General features: G+C 42.6%; 1 protein-coding gene across 1 annotated transcript in view; it reads right to left on the bottom strand.

Moving 5' to 3' along the window:
- The window catches only part of TMEM59L (transmembrane protein 59 like), a 34,052-nt gene that overhangs the window by 12,721 nt on the left and 8,115 nt on the right, over positions 1-13,216 (bottom strand). The window contains exons 2-3 of the mRNA XM_015810684.1: positions 10,307-10,412; positions 7,102-7,199 (exon numbers count right to left, since the gene is read on the bottom strand). Of these exons, the coding sequence (XP_015666170.1) occupies positions 7,102-7,199; positions 10,307-10,412 (204 nt within the window). The remainder of the gene's footprint in view (positions 1-7,101; positions 7,200-10,306; positions 10,413-13,216) is intronic.

The following is a 13,216-nucleotide window of genomic DNA, read 5'->3' as shown; positions in this document are numbered from 1 at the left end:
AGGAGAGGTGTTACATGGGAGCATCTAGAGGCCCCCAAAATCCCCCACGCAGCCGCATTCTGAACTAGCTGGAGCCTCCGGGTGCACCTCAAGGGGAGCCCCATGTAGAGAGCATTGCAATAGTCCAGGCGGGAAACAACGAGGGCTTGAGTGACTGTGCGTAGGGCGTCCCGATCCAGAAAGGGGCGCAACTGGCGTAACTGATTCTTTCCTTTGCTCTCTGGCCAATGGAATTGAAAAGAGCCACTTAAACGGTTGCCTTTAGTGAGAATAAATAGTATCCAGGCAGCGGTGGGATAATAATAATAATAATAATAATAATAATAATAGTAGTAGTAGTAGTAGTAGTAGTAATAATAATAATAATAATAATAATAATAATAATAATAATAATAATAATAATAATAATAATAACAATAATAAAGTTGGAGGGGGCCTTGGAGGTCATCTAGTCCAAACCCCTGCTCAGGCAGGAAACCCTATACCATTTCGGACAAATGGCTGTCCAGTCTCTTCTTAAAAACTTCCAGTGTTGGAGCATTCACGGCTTCTGGAGGCAGGTTGTTCCACTGGTTAATTGTTCTCACTGTCAGGAAGTTTCTCCTTAGTTCTAGGTTGCTTCTCTCCTTGATTAGTTTCCATCCATTGCTTCTTGTCCTGCCTTCAGATGCTTTGGAGAATAGCTTGACTCCCTCTTCTCTGTGGCAGCCCCTGAGATACTGGAACACTGCTATCCTGTCCCCCCTCGTCCTTCTCTTCATTAAACTAGACATACCCAATTCCAGCAACCGTTCTTTATATTCAGCCGGTTCGCACCACTTCCGCAGAACTGGTAGCTAATTTTTTGTTGCCCAGGCCCAGAATGGACTTCTGGAAGCGACATCCACACAGAGAACCGGTTGTTCATTTGAATCCTACCCCTGGTTAGATCTAATATGGCCCATTCAAGTAGCTGTATTACAAGAAGAGATATCCCTTTTCAATAGATCCATTTCTCTTACCAGTTTTGGAGGGGGAAAAATGAAGAGAAAATAGCTAATTGCAACATTGAAGTGCAATATTAGGAGCAGCGCAATGGTGAATAGAATGTGAAGGATGTGTGTATATAATGTGTGTTCTTATTTGTGGTTTTTACTTGTGTGTAGTGTGCACTGTGGACAGCATTTACTTTCATTGTGAGTTACCCAATGACAATCTATTCTATTCTATTCTATTCTATTCTATTCTATTCTATTCTTTTCTATTCCATTCTATTCATAAGGAATGTCATTTAAAAGCTAACTGGCAAAGTCTGACAGTATCAAGCACACCTCTGAACAGATGCTTGGCAACAGAAGGCAAGCTGAGATGTCATGAAGCCATGCCAGTACAGGTAGTCCTCAACTTATGACCAAAATTTCCATTGCTAATCAAGGTGGTTGGTGAGTTACGGCCAATTTTACAACCATTTTTTTCAATTGTTAAGTAAATCACTGCAGTTATTAACTGAATCAGGTGGTCATTAAGTGAATCCAATTTCCCTCATTGACTTTGTTCATAGGAAACCACTGGGAAGGTTGCAAATGGCAATCACATGACCCTGAGACCTTGTAAATGCATGCTGGTTGCCAAGTGCCCCAATTTATTTCATGTGATTGGACCAGTTGTTACTCACTTTTTCAGTGCCATTGTAATTTTGAACAGCTTCACAAATAGTTGTAAGTCGAGGACTTTCTGTACTTTTTGGGTGCACAGCTCAGGGATAGCAGACAGTTCCTGGAGAAAGTGGGCAGAGACCCTGTATTCCCAATATGGTGTTTTCTGACCCAGATAATGTTATTGTGTGTTGCCAAAACCACTGATCAGAGACTTAACCAGGATAATAGCACAATGTGTTTAAGAGAATTGTGTTAAAGCTGTCTTTGTCTAATCCTAAAAAGGCAGCGACAAGCCCAGAAATCATGACTAAATCAAGGCCCATCATCCTTGCCCCACTGATTCTGAACCATTATCCATCCATCCATCCATCCATCCATCCATCCATCCATCCATCCATCCATCCATCCATCCTTCTTTCTTTCTTTCTTTCTTTCTTTCTTTCTTTCTTTCTTTCTTTCTTTCTTTCTTTCTTTCTTTCTTTCTTTCTTTCTCTTTCTCTCTCTCTCTCTCTCTCTCTCTCTCTCTCTCTCTCTCTCTCTCTCTCTCTCTCTCTCTCTCTCTTTCTCCCTCCCTCCCCTACCATATATTTTGATAGATGTAGTACAGGACTGAATATTTTTGTTTTGAACACAATTTTCCACCACTTCATCCTCTCCCCACTACATCAATCTTGGAGAATTTGGCTTTTCTGCTTAAAAACAAACCTTGGGCTCCTCCACCCCATGAAACCCTGGTCTGCCTGCCTGCCTGCCTGCCTGCCTGCTTGCAATTTTGCTCTGATACCACACAGCTAGAAAGAAGGCCAGATAAAAAAAAACCAAACAGGTAGCTCAGAGTCTCTGAACTGACAAGCCCTACATTTCATATGCAAGAGTGCCACGCTGTGAGGGTGGCCTGCTTTGCGGTAGACCACCTCAGTCTTTAAGTAATTCTTCCCTCTCCTGATTTTCTTTTCCCAGAGGGAAAGTCCAATGATAAACAACAATCATATTTTAAAAGAAAGAAGCGGCTTTAGAAAGTCACTCCCCCCCCCTTCAGACATTTATCCTTCAACAGAATTCTGCACCTGGGAAGCAAATGCTGTCTTCCCTACAACATTGTTTTTTCACAAGACTGTGATGCAAAAAAAACCCCAGCTCTGTTATGTCAAGATTTCCCCATTTTTTCTGCTAGGAAGCCCTGCTGCTGGAATAGTTATTTCTCCTTTTACAGAGCATGACTCTCTTACTGTAACCTCACAATAAAGTTTGAGTTAGTACTCGTGGCTGGTGCTTCTGGTCAGGACTACCTCGAAGGGCTGACGTCAACCTGGCAAATCTGCAAGTAGATCTCTCCCTGCTCCCTTTTACAGTCCAAGAATTAGGGAAGGTCCCTTCTGAGATGATTTCCAGATTCCTCCTCCCCTTCTGGAGATTAAACTGCTCTTATCTGACCTTTATTCAGTCTGCAGCTACTCCTACTGCCACAGGTCTCTCAAGGACATGCTCACAGACCATTACAACAAATGATTAGAGGAGTGTCTTTTCACCACAACAGAAGAGATGAGTCCTATGTAGCTAGTCCTCAGCTTAGATGGGTTCTACGCCATTAAAACCCATTTGCAGCGTCCCACAATCACATAAGTACGTTTTATGACGGTTTTGCCAAAAACCGGCATTGCTTCCACTTTTTGGCAAAACCAGCCCATAGCAAACTGTTTAATAATGATGATGATGATGATGATGATGATGATGATGATGATGATGATAATAATAATAATAATAATAATAATAATAATAATAATAATAATAATAATAATAAAGTTGGAAGGGACCTTGAGGTCATCTAGTCCAACCCCCTGCTCAAGCAGGAAACCCTATACCATTTCAGACAAATGGCTGTCCAGTCTCTTCTTAAAAACTTCCAGTATTGGAGCATTCACCGCTTCTGGAGGCAGGTTGTTCCACTAGTTAATTGTTCTAACTGTCAGGGAGTTTCTCCTAGGTTGCTTCTCTCCTTGATTAGTTTCCATCCATTGTTTCTTGTCCTGCCTTCTAGTGTTTTGGAGAATAGCTTGACTCCCTCTTCTTTGTGGCAACCCCTGAGATATTGGAACACTGCTATCATGTCCCCCCTCGTCCTTCTCTTCATTAAACTAGACATACCCAATTCCAGCAGCCTTTCCTTATATGCTTTAGCCTCCAGTCCCCTAATCATCTTTGTTGCTCTTCTCTGTACTCTTTCTAGAGTCTCAACATCTNAGTCTCAACATCTTTTTTACATCGTGGTGACCAAAACTGGATGCAGTATTCCAAGTGTGGCCTTACTAAGGCATTGTAAAGTGGTATTAATACTTCACGTGATCTTGATTCTATCCCTCTGTTAATGCAGCCCAGCACTGTGTTGGCTTTTTTGGCAGCTGCAGCACACTGCTGGCTCATATTTAAGTGATTGTCCACTGAGATCCCTCTCAGCATTTGCTTAACGAATGCCACAAAAAATGTCATAAAATCAGATGGGTCACAATGAGTCACCCGATTTACAATCATCACAATTTATGATGGGTAGACTCCATTATAGTTGTAAGTTGAGGAGTGAAAAGGGAAAATGTGACGGACGCCTGCAAAGATCTTGTGGGATCCTTAGGTTCTTCAGACCGCATTTTAACAAACACTGGAGTAGAAAATCTGCAAAATCCCTGCCCAGAAGGAACATATTTCTAAATAATAGTTAGGATTCTTAGGATAAAGATTGGGGTAGTCTGATAAAATCCTTGTCAATCTTCTGCAAATCAGAAAGAGTTCTGATTCCGATTCTACCTTACCCTGTCTCTTTAATGGAATGAATTACAGATTGCATAGCATATTATATAAAACACAGCCAAGCCCCAAACTAGCCTAACAGAAGTCATGTTTTGAATATTTATGTGCTTTAAGGTTCTCCTCCCCTTTGTCCTTCCCTGACAGTTTTTGGATGGCAATTATAATCAGAGAGATTCTAGCATTTCCATCACAGCAACAGGTGCAAAATGAGTCACAGGCAGGCCAAGTTCTCCTAATCCCAGCTAGTTATTTCTTCTTTTCCTGCCTGTAAGACATTTAGCTTCTGCTTGTGGGATTCCTGGAGGCCAAGGCAAGAAAAAAAAAAAAAAAAGCTAGGTCAGGGCCTGTGACTTTCCAGCAGGCCTTTCCAGACATTCTTCAACACCAGAAGTAAAAGCCAGATTCTGAGGCAGGCAGGCAGACAGATCGTAGCTCTCCAATTCTGTCCCCCCACGTGCCTTTTGGGATCAGCTTAACATCAGCTTAATAAAAACGGCTGTTTCCTACCCAATCCAGCAAACAGCGATAACAAATTCTGAAACCAGTCCTGACAGCTGCCGGGCTTAGCAATGTGTATCCACCAGGCTGAATAATTACAGTGTAAACAGAAAGGTCTGCAGGGCCTACATCCAGATAACAAAACAGGCTTTTTTTTATTTTACTTGGTCTGAGTTAGACTATAATGACGCTTTTCATCCACTCAGTCACTGCTTTGGCAGACTACAATAAAAACAATAAAAAAAAAACCCAACAATAAATTAATAAGCCAAACTGGAAAGTCCACATCCAGAGAGTATAATGTCAGTAAAATGAAGGAGCAGAAATATTGTTGCCAAAAAAGGTATTAATGCAGTCACCAGGTGGCTTAGCTTAGGGAAAGCATTGTTATGAGTTGAGGCCCCATAGGGATGGCCTTCTCCAGAGCATCTGGGTGGGTTCAAAACCTGCACGACAATAATAATGGCATTGTGACTGAAGCCCCACTTCTGTGGTGCACACATGCAATACTCCATTTGTGTTCAAAAGGGTTGGAGCCTCCGTTCTGCATGTGGAAGTTCATTATCTACATTTATTTATTTATTTTTCTTTTCAGATTCCCATTTGGGAAATAGATCCTGCAGGTGTTTCCAAGATATGCCTGCTGTCCCATAAGCCTTCGCATCAGATTACTAGCAAAGCTTCCTTAGGTCACTAGCTCTTCCCATTGGCCAGCCAACCAACCAGTGGGAGACCTGGCTTGCCCACTGCAGCCAATCAGCACTTGGGAGGTGTCTTCTCTTCTGTCCTAAAGAGGTTTTCTTGGGGCCACTCTTTCTCCTCAGCTTGTTTTCTCAGGGACTATAGATTTAAAAAGGGTGAATTTGCATAAATGTTTATAAATTATCCACAAGCAATCCTCACTTAATGACCATTCAAAGTTTACTACAGACTTCCCCAGGGCTACTTATTCAATGTTCTCTTGGTCACAGCCCCCTCCCCAAAGTCACGTGATTGCATTTTGGAGACTTGGCAACCCACTTGCCTTTATGGCTGCTTGAAACATCCTGTGGTCATGTGATCACAATTTTTGGCATATTTTGCTGGTTTCCAGTATTTACTTCTGGTTCTCAGCAAAAAAAAAAAACGTATTGGGGGGAAACGGGTTTGCTTAGTGACTGCGGCATTCACTTAATGATCACCACAAAAAGATTGTAAAATTGGGCAGAGTCTCATAGTGACCCATTTAATGACCATCATATGACTATAGTTCTAGGCTCGATTACAGTCTTAAGTTGAGGACTACCTGTATCTTCAGGTCCTAATTTAGACTGGTCTTCATCTAATTTAATTCATGGTTTTAGTGCAACTTTGTCATTACCAAATTATTTTCAGGCCTCATTCCTACAACAAACATTCCAGTTAGCACTCGTCTAGTCATATAACTTCCTGGTCATTTTGGGAGCACACAATGGCATTAACTGGGACATCAATCACTATTTTGGGAATACAGAATCACCCTCTTTTTCTAGGAAATGTCTAGTTTCCATGAGACTTCCTTGCAGAAGCCAGGAATCATGTGCTAATGCTTTCAAAAGACATTCTGTGGCAGGGGTCCCCAACCCCCAGTCTGTGGATGGGTACCAGTCCAGGGCCTGGTAGGAATTGGTCCACACAAGTGGCAGGCGAGCATGTGAGGCTTCATCTGTGCATGAGCGGGATCTAGGTTGCATGTGCAAAGCTATCTCTTCCCTCCCCCACACACCATCATAAGCCACCACTGGTCCGTGGAGCCAGAAAAGTTAGGGACCACTGTTCTATGGGGTCACACTGTGGCGGCAAAGATTTGCTTTTCCATATATTTATCCTCTCCAACTACTTTTACTGGATCAGAAAGGAGGCTTTGTATAGCGAACCCCTATTTCTCTTCTATATCAGTTAAATGTGTTATGGTGTGATGGCCACCAAGAGATGAAGCTGTGACAAGAACATCCCTGCTCATGTGCAGAATCAGCAACAAGACCCCACCTAACCCTCCCCCCAAATCTCAGTCAGAAAGAGGAACTTTTAAGTTAGTTGTCATTAGATGAGGACATAATATTAATAATAATCTCACTCTCTCCCTCTCCCTCTCCCTCTCCCTCTCTCTCTCATATCATCGATTTGGCATAAAAGTCAGAGTTACCATGTTTTCTCCTCTGTTCTCCATTTCCGGAAGCTGTGTCTTGCATCCGGTCGTACAGCCAAACTGCTCCTCCGCACCAATGTAGGCTTCCATGCAGGCTACAGTATCCGAAAGAGAGGGGGAAAAAAGGAAGAATTCAGCACAAATGGCCACAATTCAGGGTTCAGAAATCAATTCCATTTCCACCTGAAATTTCAAATCTAGTTCAAAAATGCCAACGAAATGCAAAATTGTGGCTCTGGCACCAGCCATACCTGCTTTCTTCAGCACTAATGCACTACAGTGTGTTTCTCACACATAATATATGTGGGTATATGCATAATTCTGTATTTATTTATTTATTTGTTTATTTTTGTCATATTTATGTGGTGTATATCGGAGGTGGTGACCCTTTGAGAGCTGTATGCAATGAAATTTCATTTTAATGTATGCCGATTAGTGTACATCCAAACTGATAATAAAGTTATTATTCTATTCTATTCTGTTCTGTTCTACTCTAAACTCTACTCTACTCCTATTCCTATTCCTATTATTCCTATTCCTATCCTATCCTATCCTATCCTATCCTATCCTATCCTATCCTATCCTATCCTATCCTATTCTAGATTTCAGTTCCTGCAAATCCTTATTTCTTCATCGTGAAATCTATTTTACTTATTCATGGAATTATTTGCGAGATTTATATCCTGCTTTTATTCCAGGAGCTTAAGGTAGCTTGCATGGGGATTTTTGTTCATTTTCTTCCCCCAACATCACTGTAAAAATATAGGTAGTCCTCAAGTTATGACCCGAATTTAGTCAAGAATTGTGATAGTCATAAAACAGGTCACCATATGATTGGACCCAATGTTACCACATTTTTCACAGCAGCCATTAAGCAAACACAATGGTTGGTAAACAAACCCATTGTTTGCTATGGGGCGTTTTTTTTGCCAGAAACTGAAAGGAAACGCCCATTTCCAACAAAACCATCATAAATTGCTGTCACCTAAGTGTGGGGTACTGCAAGCAGCCATAAATGTGAGCTGGTTGCCAAGTGCCCAAAATGTGGAGGAGGGAACAATGTCAGGACTCCAAAACCAGTTCATCAGTAGCTTTTGTGGGGGGGGGGGAGTCTGTCATAAGTCACATGTCGTAAGTTCAGGACTACCTGTAGATCAGGCTGAAACCTTCCAGGGACCTCATGTGACTGAGTGGGGCCTTGAACCTGGTCCTCCCTTCTCCTAGACCAGGGGTAGGCAACCTTGGCTCTTTTATGACTCATGGACTTCAACTCCCAGAATTCCTGAGCCAGCATGGCTCAGTTTGGAAACCTCTCCCTTTTCCCTCAGCATGGTTGGCTCAGGAATTCTGGGAGTTGAAGTCCACGAGTCATAAAAGAGCCAAGGTTGCCTACCCCTGTCCTAGACAGAGGTCTCCAAATTTGGCCATTTTAAGACTTTGTGGACTTCAACTCCCAGAATTCCTCAGCCAGGAATCCATAAGTCTTAAAGTTGCCAGGTTTGGAGACCCCTGTCTTAGACCAGCATCTTTACTACACTGTTTCTCTAGCAACATTTATGGAACTCTCTGTTACAAGATGAGATAAGTTCCCTTAGCTTTGATGACATTAAAAGGGAATTCAGCAAGTTCATGGGATCTATGTTTATATCAAATAATTGTTTGGGATGGTGAATGGAGCCTCCATGTTTAGAAGCAGCAGACTACATTTGGAAAGAAGGCTATAGAGACAAGTAAAAACTTGGCTAGGTGCCCAGGCCTGGGGCTCAGAATGTGTGAAGGGCTCCATTAAAGGTAGTCCTCAACTTACAGCAATTTGTTTAGTGACTGAAGTTACAACAGCACTGAAAAAAGTGAATTATGACTGTTTTCACATGACTGTTGCAACATACGGTCATGTGATCAAAATTCAGATGTTTGACAACTAGCATGTATTTATGACAGTTGCAGTGACCCAGGGTCATGTGATCACTTTTGGCGACCTTCTGACAAGCAAAGTCAATGGGGAAGTCATTTAAGAATCATGTTAGTAATTTAACAGCTGCAGTGATTCACTTAACAACTGTCCCAAGAAAGGTTGTAAAATGGGACATAACTCATTTAACAACTATCTTGCTTAGCAACAGAAATGTTGGCCTCAATTGTGGTTGTAAGTCAAGGCTTTACTATTATTTGATTAATCATCACAACTGCTGTTTATATTTATACTTGTTTCTTTTACGGATCTTGTTATTGCTTTAAGTTGTTTTAATTGTTTTTTAAAAAATGTTAGAATTGTAAAACCAGCCAGAATCATTTGGTTGAGTTGGGCAGCTATAGAAATTGAATGAATGAATGAATGCATGAATGGGTGGGTGGGTGGGTGGGTGGATAGATAGATAGATAGATGGATGGATGGATGGATGGATGGATGGATGGATGGATGGATGGATGGACGGACAGACAGACAGACACACGCACAGAGAAAGAGGGAGAGAGGGAGAGAGAGGGAGAGAGGGAGAGAGAGAGAAATAGTAAGTAATTTCCTTTAAGAAAGTCCAGTTGCCTCGTGAAAAAGCATCTTTGAGATTCCTTTAAGTTCTGCTTCCCAGAGACACAGGTTTGGCCCAGACAAGTTGACAGACTTTCCATCCGATAGTGAGGGATGATTTCCTAGCTTCTTTAATAAATACATCAGCACCTCGTGACAGCTTAGATGGTGCTCAGTTTTCAAAGGCAGTTACATCCGAATAAGCAGCTGCTGAAAATCCAGAAGAATGTGGCTGTTGGGAACAAGTTGCTGGGCAGATGGGCAGATGGTTCCTCTTGGGAATGTCGGAACTGGAGGTCCAACCAGTCTCAATTCCAGATGGGATGGGATTTGTTTCATTTTAAAGTCTGGGCATCCCGCTTTTCAACCAGGCCCCTAAAAGTTATCAAAACCATTCGTGTAGGCAAATCCAGTCTTTTGAAATCTCTGCTTTGACAGATTTAGACTAGGAGAGGAAGGCCGTTCCGTTCCCACCTGCACTTTCCATTATCCTAGACTGTTGGTGGGAGTTTGTTACAGAAGCTCCGAAAGAAGGAAGAGAGATGACCCTCTTAAGTGGGGAGAAGGTTCTGGATAATGTAAAAGTGGGGAGGGGGAGGAGGGGTGTATGGATTAAAGAGGGAGACGGGGAGAAAGAAAGCCAGGAGGAGGAGGGACACAGAGTTACTGCCTTACCCGATTCGCACTCGGCTCTGGTTGCATTCAGCTCAGCAGTGGCATCCACAAAATGACAGATGGAAAACAGCCGGCAGCCCCGGTAACAGGCGTTGAGAATAGCATCCTGGGGGAGGCAAAGGAAATTGCAGAGCGGGAGGGAGAATTGAGATGCTACAATTGCAATTGTATGTCTCCAAACCTAACACAAAACAGGGTCCACAAAACACAGTCCATTTTTTTTTTGACAACAATGCACAGAATCATGGAACCAGGAGGTGCTTTGGGGGTCATTTAGATTAACCTCTCTGCTCAGGGCAAAATCTGCATAGCAGGTTGTGGCTGCAAAGTTCTTAATGAAGGACACCCTGTCCCTTTCAGAGGTAGCTCTTCCATTGCCAAACCTAATGGCTAAGGCAGTGGTGGCGAACCTATGGCACAGGTACCAGAGGCGGCACTCGGAGCCCTCTCCGTGGGCACATGTGCCGTTGCCCCAACCTCGTCTCCCCCCGTGACCCCCTCTTCTCCAGCAGCCCATGAAGGAGAGTCGCCCCTGAGCGTGGCCCACATGGAGTAGCGCAACCAAGGACATGGCAGCCAGGCAGCGTAGACAAGACTCTGCCCTCACACCCCATCGTGCACAGTTGATGCTGCAGGACATGAACAGAGGGCATGACCGCCATAGCGCTGCTGGGCTGCCTGGGCGATCTGTGGCAGGCCCTGGAGGCGGTGAGTGGCCCTGCGGGCAGGCGGGGCAGGGAATGGGGGGGTGGAGCGGGGGCGGGACCAGTTTTTGGGCACTCGGTCTCTAAAAGGTTCGCCATCACTGGGCTAAGGCATTACTCCTAAAGTTTTCCCTGGAATCTCCATCTTCAGTTCTGATCCTTGTTTTTGCAGCCCCCAAATACAGATCTGTTTCATCTTCTACTTAACAGTGCTTTAAACTGGTATTTCTCAACCTTGACCATTTTAAGACGTGTGGACTTCAACACCCAGAATGCTGGCTGGAGAATTCCGGAAGTTGAAGTCTCCATGCCTTAAAGTCACTAAGGCTGAGAAACTCTGCTTTAAATTTTTGAAGAAAGCTATAATATAGAATATATGAAGTGAGGGACCTGTGGCTCCCAGGCCATATTTGGTGCCTAAATTTTGGCAAGCCCTTGCTGGAAATTGATGTTATGATTCCCTACAATTTTTTTTTAAAAAAATACTAATTATTTCTCATACATATATCCTAGCTTACATCCAGGCCATCGAGATAGGATTCCCTCCTCTCATTTTTTCCCTCTACCATTTTGTTAGATAGTTTAGTAGTTTAAAGAAAGGAACTGGCTCAAAATCACCTCAGGCTGAGGATGGATTTGAACCTGTGACTTAATTTAATACTTATTTTGAAGCAGAAAGCACATTGAAATGGTAATGTAAGCATTAAAGTAGACTTAGCAAACTTTAAAAGAAATACAGGTAGTCCTCGACTTACGACCACAATTGAGCCCAATATTTCTGTTTGCTAAACAACAGTTGTCAAGTGAGTTTTGCCTCATTTTACGACCTTTCTTGCTACAATAGTTGTAAGTTGAAAAACGCTCATAGGTCACTTTTTTCAAGTGACCTATGAGCGTTTTTCAACTTACAACTATTGTAGCAACTATTATTTTCAGTGCCGTTGTAACTTTGAACGGTCACTAAATGAATGGCTGTAATTGGAGGACTACTTGTATTATAATTTTAAAATAAAAGTAAGATTGGCTTGAAGGACTTTGGTTTTCTACCAAAGTTTATTGAGTTTTCGCACTTACGACCGTTGCGGCATGCCCATGGTCACGTGATCAAAATTTGGGCGCTTGGTAACTGGCCCTGTCCCAGGGCCATGTCATCACCATCTGTAATTTCCCAGCCAGATTCGCTTAACGACTGCAGCATTCATTTAACAACTGCAATGATGCACTTAACAACTGTAACAAAAAAGGTTGTAAAATAGAGCAAAACTCACTTATCAATTGTGTTGCTTAGCAACAGAAACGGTGGACTCAATTGTGGCTGTAAGTCAAGGATTAATTGTACAGGTAAGTCATCGACTTATGACCACAATTGTGCTCAAAATTTATGTTGTTAAGTAAGACATTTGTTGTGAGTTTTGCCCCATCTCTTGTTAACTTATCACTGCAGTTGATAAGTTATGGTAGTAACACGGTTGTTAAGTGAATCTGGCTTCCCCATAGAATTTGCTTGTGAGAAGATCACAAAAGGGGATCACATGACCTTGGGACACAGCAACAGTCATAAGTATGAACCAATTGCCAAGCAACTGATTTTTGATCACATGAACATAGGGATGCTGCAATGGTTGTAAGCATAAAAAACGGTCATAAGTCACTTTTTTCAATGCTGTTGTAACTTTGAACGGTCACTAAATGAACCGTTGTAAATTGAGGACTACCTGTATTGGGAATCCAGCCACTATGCTTTATTTCCATGGTTAAACAAATTGTGGCTTAACTGGCTTTGTGAATCCAATTCAGCTGATAAAAATGACATTTTTATTCCGATGGAGGAAGCAGTTTTAAAATTTTTCCAACCCCTGGCCACTGTTCCGAAATGAAATATTATACAATGTATTTATATGGTTTATTTATCCATATTATCAACATTTTCAGCCCTCTTTCATGTGGTTCATGTTCTCAAGCTGCTGAACAACAGGCTAATTAAGACAAAAATCCAAAGCAACATCAGGGGAGATCATTCGTGGCTTTGGGGTGGACTTCCATCAGTACGCTGATGACACGCAGCTGTACATTTCCACCCCAGGCCACCCCAACGATGCCCTTGACGTGATGGCCCGTTGCCTGGAGGCCGTAAGGGTCTGGATGGGGAGGAACAGACTCAGACTCAACCCTTCCAAGACCGAGTGGCTGTGGATGCCAGCGCCTC

This window comes from Protobothrops mucrosquamatus, unplaced genomic scaffold, assembly GCF_001527695.2.
Source record: "Protobothrops mucrosquamatus isolate PMUCROS unplaced genomic scaffold, P.Mucros_1.0 scaffold14, whole genome shotgun sequence".
Lineage (NCBI taxonomy): Eukaryota > Metazoa > Chordata > Lepidosauria > Squamata > Viperidae > Protobothrops > Protobothrops mucrosquamatus.
Note: the sequence above shows the minus strand (reverse complement) of the source record. Positions and strands in the feature narration are given on the sequence as shown.